This window comes from Leucopleurus acutus, assembly GCF_964270905.1.
Source record: "Leucopleurus acutus genome assembly, chromosome: 10".
Lineage (NCBI taxonomy): Eukaryota > Metazoa > Chordata > Mammalia > Artiodactyla > Delphinidae > Leucopleurus > Leucopleurus acutus.
This window is the reverse complement of record NC_139153.1, coordinates 81,999,917-82,016,193: the sequence shown is the minus strand read 5'-3', so window position 1 is coordinate 82,016,193 and position 16,277 is coordinate 81,999,917. Positions and strand designations below refer to the sequence as shown.

General features: G+C 55.3%; 1 protein-coding gene across 1 annotated transcript; it reads right to left on the bottom strand.

Moving 5' to 3' along the window:
* Positions 1 to 723: 723 nt before the first annotated feature.
* Positions 724 to 15,540, bottom strand: VARS1 (valyl-tRNA synthetase 1). The gene is made up of 30 exons (XM_082847351.1): positions 15,322 to 15,540; positions 14,707 to 15,128; positions 13,362 to 13,496; positions 13,128 to 13,266; positions 12,773 to 12,897; positions 12,603 to 12,687; positions 12,299 to 12,399; positions 12,036 to 12,163; positions 7,775 to 7,939; positions 7,446 to 7,527; positions 6,834 to 6,953; positions 6,646 to 6,754; positions 6,459 to 6,553; positions 6,132 to 6,222; positions 5,754 to 5,878; positions 5,566 to 5,669; positions 5,322 to 5,480; positions 5,118 to 5,208; positions 4,895 to 5,000; positions 4,747 to 4,817; positions 4,533 to 4,658; positions 4,127 to 4,231; positions 3,976 to 4,044; positions 3,817 to 3,895; positions 3,565 to 3,692; positions 3,027 to 3,182; positions 2,687 to 2,893; positions 2,491 to 2,602; positions 2,070 to 2,395; positions 724 to 828 (listed from the first exon to the last, which is right to left on the bottom strand). The coding sequence occupies exons 2-30, from the start codon at positions 15,091 to 15,093 to the stop codon at positions 760 to 762; spliced, it is 3,795 nt and encodes a 1,264-aa protein (XP_082703477.1). The 5' UTR covers positions 15,094 to 15,128; positions 15,322 to 15,540; the 3' UTR covers positions 724 to 759.
* Between the last annotated feature and the right edge of the window lie 737 nt (positions 15,541 to 16,277).

Below are 16,277 nucleotides of genomic sequence, written 5' to 3'. Positions count from 1 at the left end.
CTGCTTTGGCCCCTTAACTGGCTTCCCCGCCCTCTCCCTTCAATCATCCGGACAACCTGAGGGCCTCTCAGACCAATAGGGACTTACACCTGCAGGGGAAGGGTCTGAGGCTCCTCCCCCACCACCGCACCGCCCCCCACCCCACCCCTCGGCTAACGCCCCCATGCAGAGGAAGTCTCCTCTCTAGGCCTCTCCCCTACCTGGTTGCTGGGTTCTCCAGGCAGGGCCGGGGTGGGGTGGGGGGGAGCAGGGTGTCACAGGGCACTTAGGTCAGAGTTATAATTAACCTAGGCCGGATTCAGTGGAGGGAGGGAGAGGGAGGCCCCGGCAGGGTGTGGGCAGGACAGGCGTCTCCTGGCCCCTCTGCTCCGGCCTGCCCAAGGCCACAAGCAGCAGTCAGCACCAGGGCGGGCCTCCCACGGCTGGATGGCTGGCTGGCCGCAGTGCGGAGGTGAGGGAAGAGCTGGGAGGAGGAGGCAGCAGGAGGGGGGAGCTAGCAGCGTGACTCAGGCCTGGCTCAGGGCCAGGGCCAGACCCAGAGAGACGCACCTCTCTACCCGCAAGGACCCAGTGCCTCACGCCCAGCCTGCTGCCCTCCTGTTCACGTTGGCACCTCAGAGGATTCAGGAACCCAGCGCCTCAGCACCCCGTCCCCAGCCCCACCACACACAGCCAAGAGATGGTTTTGTGGCAAAATATTTTATTGCTGCCATCCCCAAGGCAGAACACTGGGAGTTACGAGGGTTGGAGTTGGGTGTATCACAGCATCTTCTGAAATAGGGAGATGGCCTCCTCAACCTTCCTGAGCTCTGCTTCTGTCTGCTGGAGCTGAGGGTGGAAAAGGGGGTGAGTGGTGAGACCCAGGGCCAAGAGAAGAGAACCCCAAAGGCCCACAGGAGCAGAGAGGTCAGGGACTTCCCTGGTGGCTCAGTGGTTAAGAATCCACCTGCCAATGCAAGGGACACGTGTTCGACCCCTGGTCCGGGAAGATCCCACATGGCGCGGAGCGACTAAGCCCGTGCGCCACAACTACTGAGCGTGCGTTCTAGAGCCCGTGAGCCACAACTACTGAGCCCACGTGCCAAAACTACTGAAGCCCGCACGCCTAGAGCCCGAGCTCTGCAACAAGAGAAGCCACCGCGACGAGAAGGCCACGCGCCGCAACCAAGAATAGGTCCCGCTCGCGGCAACTAGAGAAAAGCCCGTGCGCAGCAGCGAAGACCCAACGCAGCCGAAAATACATAAATAAATTTATATATGAAAAAAAAAGAGCAGAGGGGTCAGAGTTCGAAAGATGGGTGAGGACCACGGGCAGGGAGTAGTCTGGGGGAACTGTGTGCCTGGCTAGCCTGCTTCCCCCTAATTCCCCACCTCCCTGTTCTCTTCCACCATCACTGGTCTGCTGGGTCCTGTCTTTTCCCAGAGTGGTCCATTCCCAAAGACAAAGGGGCTTCAGAGCTCATGTGTGCCACCCAGTGGCTCAGCCTCAGCCAGTGACTGGGGAAGCAGAGCACAGTGGTTAGGAACAGAGGCTCTGGAAGATGGTGTTGGTAATACTGCCCGGCCATGAGAGGGCTACCGGGACAATCACGTGAGACAACCTGCTCAGCCGCCGAGGCTCTGTAACTCCGCGCCTCCACTCATGTCTCTTTTTGTCCCTGTGGTTGCCTCCACTCACGTTTCTCTTTCTGTCCCTGTGGTTTACCCCATGGCTCCTCCCTGCAGGGGTCCCAGGTGATCTGCTAAGCTTCCTGACTGTATTGGGTCAATCCCAATCCCAGCCCCCCGGCATGTGGATACCAAGTTCTGGGAAGCGGGTGGTGCACGAGGGGTCTGACTGGGAGGAAGGATGGATGGATGGTCTGCTTCCATCTTCAACTTGCTGTGTGACCCTGGACTGTGCCCCTGCCCTGGCTGTTCTTCATGTGTGAGAGCGGGGATTACATGGTCCCACCTGCTCCTCCATGGATTGCCTGGGGCCCGGCAGAGCAGGCGCGGGAGGGCGTTTGATGGTGGGGGGAGTGATGAGGTGGGAAATGGGGAAGGAAACGCCCACCCACACCACACACCTTGGCTTCATCTGCCTCCTGGACTTTGAGAGGCACCTTGACAGTGTAGCCCGAGGCAGCGCGGCGTTCCCGTAGACGCTGGGCCTGCCGCTGCGCCTCACTGCACTTGGCCTGCAGTTTGCCCAGCTCCCGGGCCGGGTCTACCAGGCCCTGCAGCTGCAGGTGGACAGAGCAGCGGTCAGAAGCCAGGGCCACAGCGCAGCCCTGGGGTGCAGAAGCCCCCAGCGCCAGGACAGCCACTATACCCGCGCTGGCCAGCGTCTGCACATAGCCCGACACTGCTGATGCCAGGGCGCCTGTGGCCTCATCAGCCACTTCCAGGAAACCTGCGTGGGAGGGAGAAAGGAGACGAGACAGCCACACTGGACACGGGTCCCAGAGTGGGCTGAGGGGACGGGGGACGCGGGGGCCTGAGGCTCACAGTCGGGCCGGATCCGGGTGAGGTTGTAGTCGGCACGCAGGGAGCGCACGGCTCGAGTGATGCTCAGGGCCAGCTCGAAGGCGCCTTCCGCCTCAGGGTCCTTCCAGGAGCACTGTGGGGTGGAGGAGCGGGTGAGGGAAGCTGGGGGCTGACTCTGCACAGCTACCCGGAGCCCGCGCCAGGCCACACCCCATACCTCCGAGGGCTCCGGGTAGGAGGTAACGCAGAGGCTGGGGGGAGCTTGTGGCGTCCGCCGGGGCAGCCTCTGGAACAGCTCCTCGGTCACAAAGGGCATGAAGGGCGAGAGCAGCCGCAGGCCGACGTCCAGGCAGGTATAGAGGGTCTGGCGGGCGTGCTCGGCCGCCACCTGGTCCACCCCACTCAGCACAGGCTTCAGGCACTCCTGGGGAGGGGGAGGCACAGGGCTCAGGGCTGGGGAGGCCTAGCTTCCAGCCCTCGCTGAACTGCTGAGCACGGGGAGGGGGACAGGCTGGCTCAGGTCTCATGCCAACCCCGGCCCCTCGGCCCCTCCTCACCAGGTACACATCACAGAGCTCGTAGAGCCAGAAGCTGTACTGGGCGGTGGTGACAGCTGGGAAGTCGTAGGCCTGGAAACCCTGGTTGCTGAGCCTCACAGCTTCGGTCAGCCGGCTGCGGATCCAACGGTCCACCAGGCTCCCGCGGCCTCCAGGCTTGGGGGGAAGCACCATATCAGGCGGGGGGCCACCATATGCCCAGGCGGAGGGGAGCCAGAACCCCATGGGAACGGGAACCATGGGGAAATCTGCATTCCAGGAGCCTGATGGGTCCAAAGCAACCACCACGTGCCCAGTGCCTGGGGGAGAAGGGGTAGGCCCCCCGCCACCTTGTGGGAGGACCACAGTGCCTGAGGCTCTCCTGATGACAATCTGTCCCTATATCCTTCTGTCCCCTCAGCTAGACAGAGGCTCCTTGGGGGCAGGAGCTGGGCTTCCTGACTCTGTGGCTACAACCCTGAAACAGCACAGGCCATGCTTGATGGCAAGGATGCAACCTGTGTGGGTGCTGCCCACCTCGCGCCTACCAGGCCCTCACCTCAGAGGTGGGTGAGGGCACAAAATCCTTCCCAAGGCCACGGAGGGCAAACTTGGTGGCGTTCCAGAGCTTGTTGCAGAAATGGCGGTATCCCAATATCCGGTTCACATCCAGGTTGATGTCACGGCCTGGGTGGAGGTGAAGTGTGAGTCCACACCGTTCTCCCTCCCAGCTCACGCCCAGGGCAGAGGAGAGAGCTGTGCCTCAGGGAAGGAGGAACGATGCAGCTGAGACAGGTTTGGGGAGCCGTACCCTGGGAGGTGTAGGCGCACAGTCCAAACCGGAGAGCATCGGTGCCACACTCAGGGATCCCCGCCGGGAAATCTGCCTTCTGCGGGGAAGGAGTGAGCGTCCTGAGCCAGCCTCACCTGCCTTCTGCCCAAACCCCAGCCCCGGGCCCACCCTCTGTACCTGCCCTTCTTTAGCCTTTTCCACCTCGCTGGGATCCAGGTTGCTGTTCAGTAACTGGTCGTGGAGGCCCTGAGGGTGAGGTGGGAGTAGTCAGAGGCCCGCGGCCACCACCCCACAGCCCTTCCCGGCCTGAGCCCGCGTCCAGCCCCACCTGCAGAGAGACTCCGTGGATAACGTCCAGGGGGTCAATGACGTTGCCTAGAGACTTGCTCATCTTCCGGCCGTGGGCATCCCGCACGATGGCGTGGAGGTAGACCTGTGAGGCAGGGAAGGGAAGGCCTGTGGGGATGTCTCCCCACCTAGACCCCAATGCCTGTCCCCCTACCCCTACCTCTGGTTTGCCCTCCTCTGAACCTCAGGCCCCTCGGTGTCCCTGCCAGCCCCTTCAGTGCCTTTGTGTGAATTAGAAGTGCTCCCTCCTCTAGGAAACTGGGGTGCAGAATCACCTAGTAGAGCCCAGGTGGCTTTGAGACCCCACAAGCCTCCTTGGCCAGGCCCACCCACAGCTGCCCGGGTAAGGGAGGGGACAGTGGGAGGGGTCTCAGCAGTCTCCACACCTCTCTGAAGGGCAGCCTGCCAGTGAGCTTCAGACCAAGCATGACCATCCTGGCCACCCAGAAGAAGAGGATATCATGGCCCGTCTCCAGCAGCGTCCCCGGGTAGAACACACTCAGATCTTCCGACTGGGGGCAGAGCAGGGCGTGAGTGGCGGGGAGCCAAGCCCCCCACCCCACGACTCCCACCCCACCCTGTGCTGGCCCCGGGAATTACCTGGTTGGGCCAGCCCAGGATGGAGAAGGGGAAGAGGCCAGAGGAGAACCAGGTGTCCAGTACGTCTTCATCTGAGGGGGGCCAGAGGTCAGACGGGGTGGAGGTGAGGATCAGCCCCCACTGCCCCCACCCCAAGGCCCCGCCTTGCCTTGCTGGAGACTGATCTTGTCCGGGGACACTCCGAACTCCTCGGCTGCCTTCTCCAGAGCCTCGGCCTTGGTGCGCCCGCTCACCCAGTACCGCCCATCAGGGTCCTGCCACAGGTGGAGTGAGTATCCAATGGGGCACCTCTGCCTGTCCCCCCACCAAGATCCAATGAACCCAGAGCCCCCTCGAGATATGCCAGTACCCAGCCCTGGCCCGGTTCTCACCTCCCCTGGGGGTACAGCTGGGTCACTGACAGTGACGAAATAGGCTGGAATGCGATGGCCCCACCACAGCTGCCGGGAGATGCACCAGTCCCTGCAAGCGGCAGGGGGAGGAGAGGGAATGAAGGAAGGGCAGGCGGTGCCCGGCCTCTGCCCCGCTCGGCCCCTTGCCCAGTCGCCATCCCCACATCGAGGGGCCTGACGCACCTGATGTTGTCCATCCAGGCATGCCATGTGCGTTGATGGGCCTCGGGCAGGATGCGGAGGTCACCCCGTGTCACAGCAGCGCTGGCGGCCTGGGCCATCTCCCCACAGCGCACGTACCACTGCGGCCGCAGGAGAGGCTCCACCACATCCTTGGAGCGGCTGCAGGTACGTGTGGGTGGGGAAGCTGGGTGGTGAGCACCCCGAGAAACCCGTCCCCGCCCCCTTCCCTGGCCTCCACCCTCACTTGCAGAGTGGCACCACCATGGGGTTGTCCTCAGTGCCACGGAACAGTCCCCGCTCCTTCAGCGCCGCCAACACTGCCTTTCTGGCCTCAAACCTGGGCAGGCCCTGGATGTGAGACAGGCTCTGTCACGGCCGTGCCAGGTACCCCGCCGTCTCCTGAGCCAGCCACCATGCCCCAGGCAGTCTCACCAGGAAAGGTGGGGGCACGTTGACAAGGGCCCCTTGGGCGTCCATGATGCTGATGGCCTCCAGCCCATGCCGCTGCCCAACCTCATAGTCATTCTGGTCGTGTGCAGGGGTGATCTTCACCGCGCCTGGGGTGTGCGCCGGGGTGCCAGGGTCACGAGGGACTCAGAAGAGTCTCTGCCCACACGCACCCCCCCTTTTGCCGACGGATGTGGCTCTCAGACCACCCCTGTCCCCCATCCCCCTCACACAGTCCCCTGAGAAGCAGCCCAACTCCTGCCTGCTCAGGTGAAGCTTATTTTTTTCTTTGAAAGGGGAGACGGACAGCAGGAGTCTGCCTCATGGCTCCTTCCTCTCCCCACAGGACAGCCCCATGCTCACCTGTGCCGAACTCCATGTCCACAAAATCATCGAAGATGACGGGGAGGCTCCGAGACACAAACGGGTGGGTCACGCTCTTCCCCTTCAGGTGCTGGGGACAGAGGGAGATGCCGAAAACGCACGAAGGGCTGCGCCCGCCTCCCTCCTACGCAGGGTCCTGGTTTCTAACACCCAAATTCTATCTACACGTCCAGAAAACAGCCAGCAGATGAGTTTCTGATCCAATTTCTCTCATCAGCTGGGCGCTCAGTACCCGTCCCCCCACGTAGCGTGGGGGCCCCTTCAGCCAGCATTCATCCCCCGACTGCGGGCAGCACACCGCCACACCTGGTATCTGGGGTCTTTGGGGTGCACGGCTACGGCCACGTCTCCCAGCATCGTCTCAATCCGAGTTGTTGCCACCAGCACCTCCTCGTCGCTGTCTGGGGTGACAGGAGGCCTTGTGGGCTCAGCGCTGGGCCCTTCCCACCCCCCAGCCAACCCAGCCCAGGACCCTGGTGCCCCTGGCTCCTACCTGAGCCTTGGACCTTGTAAGCAAAGGAGACGAGGACCCCAAACTCCACCTTCTCCTTGTAGCCAGGCACAGAGAGCAGTGTGCGGCCTGTCAACTCCTTCTTATCCACCTGTGAGGCGGAGATTAAGAAGAGTGGCCCAGGGGCTGAGGGTGGAGATGGGGAGAGCCAGGGGAGGGAAGGGGCACACCTCGATGTCCGAGATGGCAGAGTTGAGGGTGCAGGACCAGTTGACAAGGCGGGTACTACGGTAGATGACTCCTTCCTCATGGAGCTGGACAAAGGCCTCCGTCACGGCTGCTGACAGTTTCTAGGGGGGAACAGAGATGGGCCAGAGATGGGCCTTGGTGTCAAGGCAGCAGGGGCCAGTGAGACCCGGCTGGCCCAGAGCCCCACTGCCCGGCACACAGACCCCTTTAGGGGCTAGAGGAGAGAAGTACTTTTCTTGAGGGGGAGAGGGCACTATGGGAACACAGATTGGCAACAGCCTGGTGATACTGTAGATGGCAGGGAAACCACTCAGCTAGAGACAGGTGCTAATGCAGAAAATCCTGGGGGTTCAGGCTCCAGGGGAGGGTGAGGCCCTACCATGTGCCACTGGAAGGAATCTGAGCTCCTAAGGTAGGTGACAGGTAACACAAAGGGCCATGACACGGGGTAGAAAGTGGCATTTGCAGCTGAGCCCTAGTGGTTTCCTATGAGTGGGCCACCTCTTGGGGGAGGGCCCTGGGCATATGCTCTCTTCCGTGGGGAGCTTCCTACTCCTACCCCAGCCCCGAGACCCGCCCCTATTCCTACTCACAGGATCCATGGTGAAACAGGCTCGATTCCAGTCCAAGGAGCTGCCAAGCTTCTTCAGCTGGTGGTAAATCCGGTCACCTTTCCTGGAAGCGGACAGAAAGGCCGGGATCAGCATTCAGGCCTGGGCTGGAGGGAAACACCAGGCAGCTAATGGGGCAGAATATGGGGATCACTCATCCCTCTGAAACGGACGTTGTCCCTGGGGCCAAATGACCCTCAGCCTCTGTGGGAGGGTCTGACCCTGCAGCCAGGGTTGCAGGTGACAGAGATCTTATCTGGACAGGGGACAGGGAGGCAGGGCAGTGATGTCTGCAGGGATGCTGCACTCACTCCTCCTTCCACTTCCAGACCTCCCGCAGAAAGGCCTCTCGGCCCAGCTGGTGCCGACTCAGCCCCTGCTCCCGCCAGAGTTTCTTCTCCACCACCACCTGGGTGGCAATGCCCGCGTGGTCACAGCCAGGATTCCACAGGGTGGTCTCCCCGCGCATGCGGTGCCTGTGGGAGGAGCACAGAGGAGCAGAGGTGAGCAGGCAGTAGAGCTGCCCCGAAGGAAGAAGGGACTCCAGGCAGGCAGTCGGTGAACTTGAGAAAGAGAGGGGCGATGGGGCAGGACTCTCCCAACTCTAAAATCACTGTCAGACAGAGATGTGTGAGGACAGCCAAGGCAATTTGGCAAAAGAAGGACAAAGAGGAGGCTCTCGCCCAGCTAGGTATCAACACATGTGAGAAAGTTACGATTATTAAAAGAAGTTTTCACAGGAACTAGGAACAAAGTTATAGATTAAGGAAACAAAACAGTGACTGGAAACAGATTCAAGCATATTTAGTATTTGTTAAAGGTGGCATTTCATATCAGTGGAGAAAGGACAAACTATTCAAAAAATTTGTTTGGGACACTAGCTAATTGGTTGGAAAAATCGCCCTACTTCCCCAAAGCCACAAAAATAAACTTATTTACTTTAAAATAAATCTAAATTTAGTTTAATTCTAATTTAGTTAAAAAGAAAAACCGTCAACTTTAAAAAACAAAACTGTAAGAAAAGCATTAGAAAATGGTATCGTTTCCAAAAATTAAAAAAAAGAAGAAAATAATAGGTGATCGATCATGTTTGTAACTTGGAGGCAGGAGAGATTTTCTTTAACAAGACAGTAAACATTAAGTCAAAGAACACTGGTAAACTGACTAGGTTAAAACATAAAACCTCAGAACAATAAAATCTCTGAGTTGAAATTCAAGGACTAGACTATTTTGAAGAAAATGACTGAAAGCTAGTAATATTTCAGGGAATTAATCAGGGGATGAATTAGAGAAATAGAGATGGTAGTATCGTGAGTCTTCGCCTACCATATTCTGTTACAAGTAAATGCAGTTTACTCTTAATCAAGCTCTGTGCTGATGTGGCCCATGAAGCATTAAACTGTAATAAACTTTTTTTTTTTTTTGCGGTACGCGGGCCTCTCACTGTGGTGGCCTCTCCCGTTGCGGAGCACAGGCTCAGCGGCCACAGCTCACAGGCCCAGCCGCTCCACGGCATGTGGGATCTTCCCGGACCGGGGCACGAACCCGTGTCCCCTGCATCAGCAGGTGGGCTCTCAACCACTGCGCCACCAGGGAAGCCCCTGTAATGAACTTTTTGGTGACCTTTGAGAAGTACATTTAAAAGTAGGAGAGAGGACCAAATTAATGTCAGCTATTATTATTGTTATTAAAAAATGATACATGTTGGGCTTCCCTGGTGGCGCAGTGGTTGAGAGTCCGCCTGCCGATGCAGGGGACATGGGTTCGTGCCCCGGTCCGGGAAGATCCCACATGCCGTGGAGCGGCTGCACCCGTGAGCCACGGTCGCTGAGCCTGCGCATCTGGAGCCTGTTGCTCTGCAACGGGAGAGGCCACAACAGTGAGAGGCCCGCGTACCGCAAAAAACAAAAACAAAAAATGATACATGTTAACAAAAAAAAAAAAAAATGATACATGTTAATGGGACTTCCCTGGTGGTGCAGTGGTTAAGAATCTGTCTGCCAATGCAGCAGACAGACACGGGTTCGAGCTGGTCTGGGAAGATCCCACATGCCGTGGAGCAACTAAGCCCGTGCGCCGCAACTGCTGAGCCCGCGTGCCACAACTACTGAAGCCAACGTGCCTAGAGCCCATGCTCCACAATAAGAGAAGCCACTGCAATGAGGAGCCTGCGCAGCACAACAAAGAGTAGCCCCCAACTGCTGCAACTAGAGAAAGCCCATGTGCAGCAATGAAGACCCTACACAGCCAAAAATTAACTAATTAATTTTTAAAAATGATAATGTTTAAAAAAAGAGTGGGGGAGAGAAAATTACTGTAGAAATACAGTAACGCTGTGTTCATACGTTATTTTCAATGACTCATCAAACTGCATTATATCCATTACTTTATCAGTCTGTTTACCCCCACTGGGTTTAGATCTCCTTGGGAACAGGACTGTAGCAACTCCATTCTCTTACAGATCACAGGCATTCGTATATGCTGTAATGGATATGAACATTTTCTGACCTTTTCAAGATGTTGTTAAACAATACTATTAAAGGAATCAAGCATGAGAGAGGAAGATAAAGATATTATTTCACTAAAAGTGTCTCTTGGGGAGTATATAAATTTGGCCAAAAAAAAAAAATCAATAAAATGTCATGGATATTTGTAGAAAAACACCTTATTCTCTGCTAGAAGAAAAAGGAAAAAACATAGGTAGATAGTCACTTTTACTTCATTTTTATGTCTTACTGGTGGAGATACCTATGGCTGTTATTTCACGTTATCTGTGATTCTAAAACACTGACGTGAATCTATTCCAGTTAAGTAATGGGAGTTTCTAACATTTGATTTAAACCATGCTCATTAGAAAAAAATGTTAGCTTAAGTGTTCCGTAAGAAGTGTTAAACCTTTCCTCACGTAAATAATCTGGCTGTTATATGTATTTAACACAACTCTGTTTTTCCAACTCTTCATTCCTTGCAAAATGCTAAGTCTGACGTATCCCAGTGCCCTGAGCAGAGCTGGCACATGGTTATGTCCTGTAAATATTTTTGACCAATTAATTGAGCTAAGTAGGACACTAGAAAAACTTCTCAAAATTTAAAATATAATAAATAAACCCTAGTTTCAATAGATAAAATGCTGTTTTAAAATATTTTTTAAAAGAAATTCGTCACCTGAAATATTAGCCTTTGTGGTTGTTAACTAGTCAAAATATTAACAGTGGGGGAAAAAAGTCAACTGCTAGAACAGGAGAAAATGTTTATAACATATATAACAACAACAACAAAAATCAATAGCCAAAATGTATACATACACTCTATAAAGACTCTTCTAACGAAAAAATTAAAAAAGTAAACAAACAAACAAAGAACAACAGAAAGATGGGCAAACAACAGGTTCAGACAATACATATAAAGAGAAATCTGACTGGCCAGGATACATGAAGAGACACAGCCTCACTAGTAATCAGCAGTAACAGAAATAACCATTTTTCCCCCATCAGATTGGCAAAACAAAGACAGATAATGTCCAGGGTTGGCAGGGGCACACCTCACATGCAACTCATGGAGTATAAACTGGTAAAGCCGTTTTGGAGGCCAACTTGCCAGCTTCTATTTGTACTCAATAAAGGCAGGCCCCTTGGACACAGAGATTTCACTTCTTGGTGTCTACGCCAGAGATATGCTTCCACAGGAGCTTGAGAAAGCATGTATAGGAAATGTGCATTCCAGCAGTTTTCAACAGAGAAAAATTAGGAACATCCATTAATAAAAAGTGACACCAGGGCTCCCCTGGTGGTGCAGTGGTTGAGAGTCCGCCTGCCGATGCAGGGGACACGGGTTCGTGCCCCGGTCCGGGAAGATCCCACATGCCGCGGCGTGGCTGGGCCCGTGAGCCATGGCCGCTGAGTCTGCGCGCGTCTGGGGCCTGTGCTCCGCAACGGGAGAGGGCACAGCAGTGAGAGGCCCGCGTACCAAAAAAAAAAAGTGACACCATTATGTAAAGCCACACTAAGGAGCAATGAGGAGAATCAAGTCAGTCCACATATAAGGATGAGGAAAAATCTCTAGATAAACAGTTAAGGATAAGAAAAAAGCTATAAAATAACAAGTTTGGTGTGAGCCCTTTATGTTACAGAAAAGAAAAACCCATTTACCAAAAGGAAAACTACACATTTCTATGGGTACATGTACATGTAAGCAAATAGGAAAGATCTGGAAAGATACACATTCAAGTGATGACAATGATGTGTGCTAATTCTTAGGAGGAAGTAAATCTGGAGGAGGGTGGTCAAAGAAACTTGAAGTTTTAAATTTCTTACAAGAATATATTCACATATTTCTTGCTAAATTCAAAATAATGTTATTTTTAGTGGCAAGAGAAGAGAGTCTGCAAGTGGAAGTGCTGGTTACTTGACCAGGAGAGGATGCTAAGCCATCAGATGGGAGTGACCCAGAGAGAAGTGTAGCACCACCAGGGGACAGAGCTGAGGGCCCCAGTCAGCAAAGAGAAAGGAACCACAGGAGTGTGGAGCCAGAGAAGGCAGAGGGAACCAGTTGGAGGGGAGGATGGGAGCTCACCATCGGGTCAGGGAGTCCTGGATGGCGTTGGTGAGCGCGTGGCCCAGGTGCAGAGAGCCTGTCACGTTGGGGGGTGGAATGCACATCATGAAGATGCCCCGAGCATTTGGTGCTGACACACTGGAACGCTGACGGGGAGGAAGGATGGGTACTTACTAAGGCCTCATGTCACCTCTTCTGGTCCGCTCCCAGGCAATGTATCCTTCAGCCCTGTCCTTCCCCGCCCCCATCCCCTCCAGGCCTGGGCAGCAGTGCCCACTCACCCCATACTCGGGCTTGAAGAAGCCCTGCTGCTCCCACCAAGGGTACCAGGCAGCCTCCACATACTGAGGGCTGTAGGAGTCAGGCATGGTGCCACTGACATCTGAGGGGGAGGAAGGGAAGGGTCAGAGCTGAGGCTGGGAGCAGCTGGGAAGGGGACGAAGGGCCAGCAGAGAAGGACCTGGGACTCTGCAAATCCTCACTAAGCAAAGTAGTGGGAGCAAGGACAAAGCAAAAGGGGTAAAAAGAGAAGAGACAAGGAGGGTAGATGTGAAGAGAGGAGGTGTCTCTTCCCCCTCCTAGTACCTTTCTTTTCTCCAGGTGGGGTTGGGAGGTCATAGGTAATGACCCCAGGATCCCGTTTCTCCCTCTTCTCTGGTTTTGGCTTCTTCTGCTTGGGAGGGAAAGGATATAGGCCCAGATACCAGCCGCTCACCATGGAACCAACCCTCCATCCAGCTCCACCAGCCTCTCACCTCCCCAGCGGGTGGCTGCTGCTGTTGGATCTTCTGCTTCTGTTGGAATTTCTCTAGCTTCTCCCTTTTCTTTGCCTCTTTCTTGAGTTGAGCAGCTGTCTTTGGGGGTGCAGGGACCTCAGAGCCTGGAAAGAGGCACAGAAATGCAGACCTGCTGGGGACCCTCTGTGAAGAGTGCTATTACATCTCAGATGGCCTATTTCAGCTGCCCAAAGGCTCCCCCGTGCTGACCTCCCACCTACCCCCGCCCAGCTCCTGTCCCAGTGATTCTACTATTCCTAAGAGACAAAAGAAAGTGAGCTGCATGAAAGACCCCAGAGGAACCCCTTCGCTCCCATCCTCCATGCTTCCTCACCTGGCTGTTGGGAGAGAGGCCTGGCCCCTGAATACACAGCCACCTCTCCCAGCACGGCCCGGAATTCTGGCTGCTGGACACATGTGATAAACCAGCGAGTGACATTACCCCAAATCCGGCGGGCAGAGGGGTCCAGGACCTGGGGTGGGGAAAAGAAGTGAACTATCCTTACTCACCCTATAGTGAGGTCTAAGGGAACCTGCCTTCATTCTTCCCCAAGCCCCAATGACTCACATAACGGAAAGGCAGCAGCAAAGCTGTGACAGCTGCCAGGTCAGCCAGAGTGGGGGCCTCTCCAGCCAAGTAGGTGTGCAGCCGAAGCCACTCTTCCAAGGGGCTCAGGGCCCTGCCCAGGGCCGCAAGTGCAGCCTAACAGGAAGGAAAAGGGGTATGAGATGAGGCTCGGCCCACCTCAATCCTCACCCCCATTCAATCCATGGCCTTCCATTCCCACAAATCACGTTTCTTCTTCACTGAAATGATCATAATAAAAATACTTCCCATTCATTCAATAAATTCCTACTGAACACTTTTTTTTTTTTTTGGCCATACCACGCAGCATGCGGGATCTTAGTTCCCCAAAGAGGGCTCGAACCCGCACCCCAGGCAGTGGAAGCGTGGAGTCTTAACCACTGGACTGCCTACTAAACACTTATATGTCAGATACAATATACTAAGCACAGGAAGTTAAAGGTTACATGAAGCAACACAGTAACTGCTTCAACAAATATTTTTTAAGTACTTACTGCATGCCAGGCCTTGTCTAATGAATGAGGAGACAATATGAACAGATGGAGCCTCTGACCTGTTGAAATTTACATTCTAGGGGCAGAGACAATAAATGTGCAAATATATAATGTATTACCCTATTTTCCTCCTAAGTGCTATGAAGAAAAATAAATGAAGCTGAGGGGGAGAGAGAATTCCAATGAGGGGGGCCGCTATTTACATAGGGTAGTCAGGATATGAGGGAGCAAACCAGGATCTAAGTCATATATTCATTTCATTCATTCATTCATTCAAAAAATACTAGATATCCACCATGTGCTCAATACTCTGCAAGGAGGTGGTGTTATAAGGGCAGTAAGGCACAGCTCCGCTCAAGAATTTAATTATAATCTGGTGTGATTCTCTCTCCTTTCTCCTACTTCCCTTCTTCCTCATTTCATTTCTCCTCCATCTTCTCCCAGCAACTGTCATCTCTCCAGGCCTGACTGCCTCTCATCTCTCCTTCACCCAATCTTTTCCTACAATTCACAGTAACCTCTAACTAACCTCATCAGTTTCAGATTCATCAAACGCTTACTCTGAGACTTTAAAACACCTGGCACTAGATTATGTGCTCTGCGCACATCTTTTCAACTTCTCAACATGTTCTCAATTTTTGTTTTCACAGACATAAAAAGACCAAGGCTCAAAGAGTTTAAGAAAGCTACCCAAGATTACCATAGCAGGTGGCAATCTGGAATACGATCAATTTTTTTCTACGTCTGACATGCTGAGTTCCTGGCTCACCATCCATTCCAAGTCTTGCTTCCTTCTTCTAAATTTCCCCCTTCCCCTCTGCGCTTCTTCTCACCTGGGGGTCCTGGCCAGAGCTTCGGAGTCCCAAGGCTGGCAGCGTTGCCCCACAGGCAGCTGGTATCAGCTCCGTGTCTGCGTAACTGACCCACTGTTGGACGAGGACGGCTGCCCGACTACCCCCAGGGCCCCCCAGGCCTGCTGGCCACAGCAGCTGGGCCACAGCAGTGGCTCCCCACACCCAGAGCCCACCGGGCCCCTGTTCCAGGGCGGGCAGGCGGGGTGGCGGAAAGGGACTCCTGCTGGTCGGGGGCGGCTGGAGACAGATGCGGGGGTGGGCTCCTCCCCATCCCGGACCCTCCCCATGCTCCCCGTAGCGAGCAGCTATAAGGGCTCGGAGGCTGGGGAAGGCATCGGGGTGAGGAGAGACGTAGAGGACGGACATGGTTATGCAGGAGGTCCGAACGAGGTGGAAAAGCCCTAAGGAGAAAGCGACAGGGTAAGACCGAGGGACCCAGGAATCTGACTGAACTTCAAGAGCCGAGGACCCAGCTCTCGGAGTGGCAATGACAGTGGGGAACTTCCCGTGACCGCGGGCCCTCGGTGAGTGTGGGAAGCTCGTAGGAGGCCCTCAGCGGCCGGCAGGACGCGGGTTCGGGATGTATGTACGTACTGGAGGGAGGTGGTCACACTGAGCCTGGTATCCACCTCATAGCCGGGCGCCGGCCGAAGCTGGACTGGTCTGGCGGCTGGAGCCGGGGAGTCCAGCGGGCGTCGACGGCGGGCAGTCGTCCGGGCGACCGTAGCTCCCTGCGACAGCAGCCCGGGCCGTCGGCGCCCACGTGTGACTGCAAGCGTTTCCGGGCCCGCGGGTCCTGGCGGGGGCATCCGTGCCCCGCCTGAGTGTGCGGGCGCTGCCCTGGCCCGACCCTGGCCCGGGGACCGCGCCGCCCGCCGCAGACCGCGCTCCGGAGGAACAGCGAGGGGCGCGGGCACGGGGTGGCGACGCGCCCGGGAACCGCGCTCCCGTCAGGCACCGCCGCGGGCACCCCGCGCGGGTCCTCGGCCGGGCGGGAGGGCGGTGCCGAGCGGGCAGCTGGGGAAGCGGCGGGGAGGGCGGCTCCTGACGCGGACGCGGGTCTATTTGGTGAAGGTCCCTGGTGTCCAGGTCCTCCCTGGTCCTCATTTCCTCCTATGTGGGAAGAGGGAGTCACGCTGGATGGCCTCTAAGGTCCCTTCATGCTGAGAACTCATATCTGTAGCGGCAACTCTTGTTCGCTAAACGAGTGAAAGTTAATTTCCAGTCACAACTCTCCACAGTATTTTGTCACTTGTATTTATTTATCTGCAATAGATATTGGGAAAGAGTGTACTGGTTTGGCTGGGCTGAGGAAGAAATCCAGCAGCATTAAACGCATTTTGGTGTCTCATTAGCTTTCATGGTAATAGGACAGCAAGCACTCATAGGTACAGGATAAGCAAAAGGCTGCGATAGGTAGGCCATTTAAGTAGGGGAATGTTCAGGAAACACGTGTAGTCTAATTGAGGTAATGATATGGTTTATACCAAGGAGAGTAGCAGCAGATAATGCCGGGATGGGGTGGATTCTTGGCTGGGGTAATGAGAGTA

Excerpts from the sequence above, each read along its gene's own strand:
- VARS1 (XM_082847351.1), bottom strand. The coding sequence starts at position 15,093 with ATGTCCGTCCTCTACGTCTCTCCTCACCCCGATGCCTTCCCCAGCCTC. Across the intron at positions 4,232-4,532 it reads GCAGGCTGCCCTTCAGAGAG|GTCTACCTCCACGCCATCGT; the intron begins GTGTGGAGACTG and ends CCTGCCTCACAG. Across the intron at positions 3,183-3,564 it reads TGCCCTCACCCACCTCTGAG|CCTGGAGGCCGCGGGAGCCT; the intron begins GTGAGGGCCTGG and ends CTTCCCCCCAAG.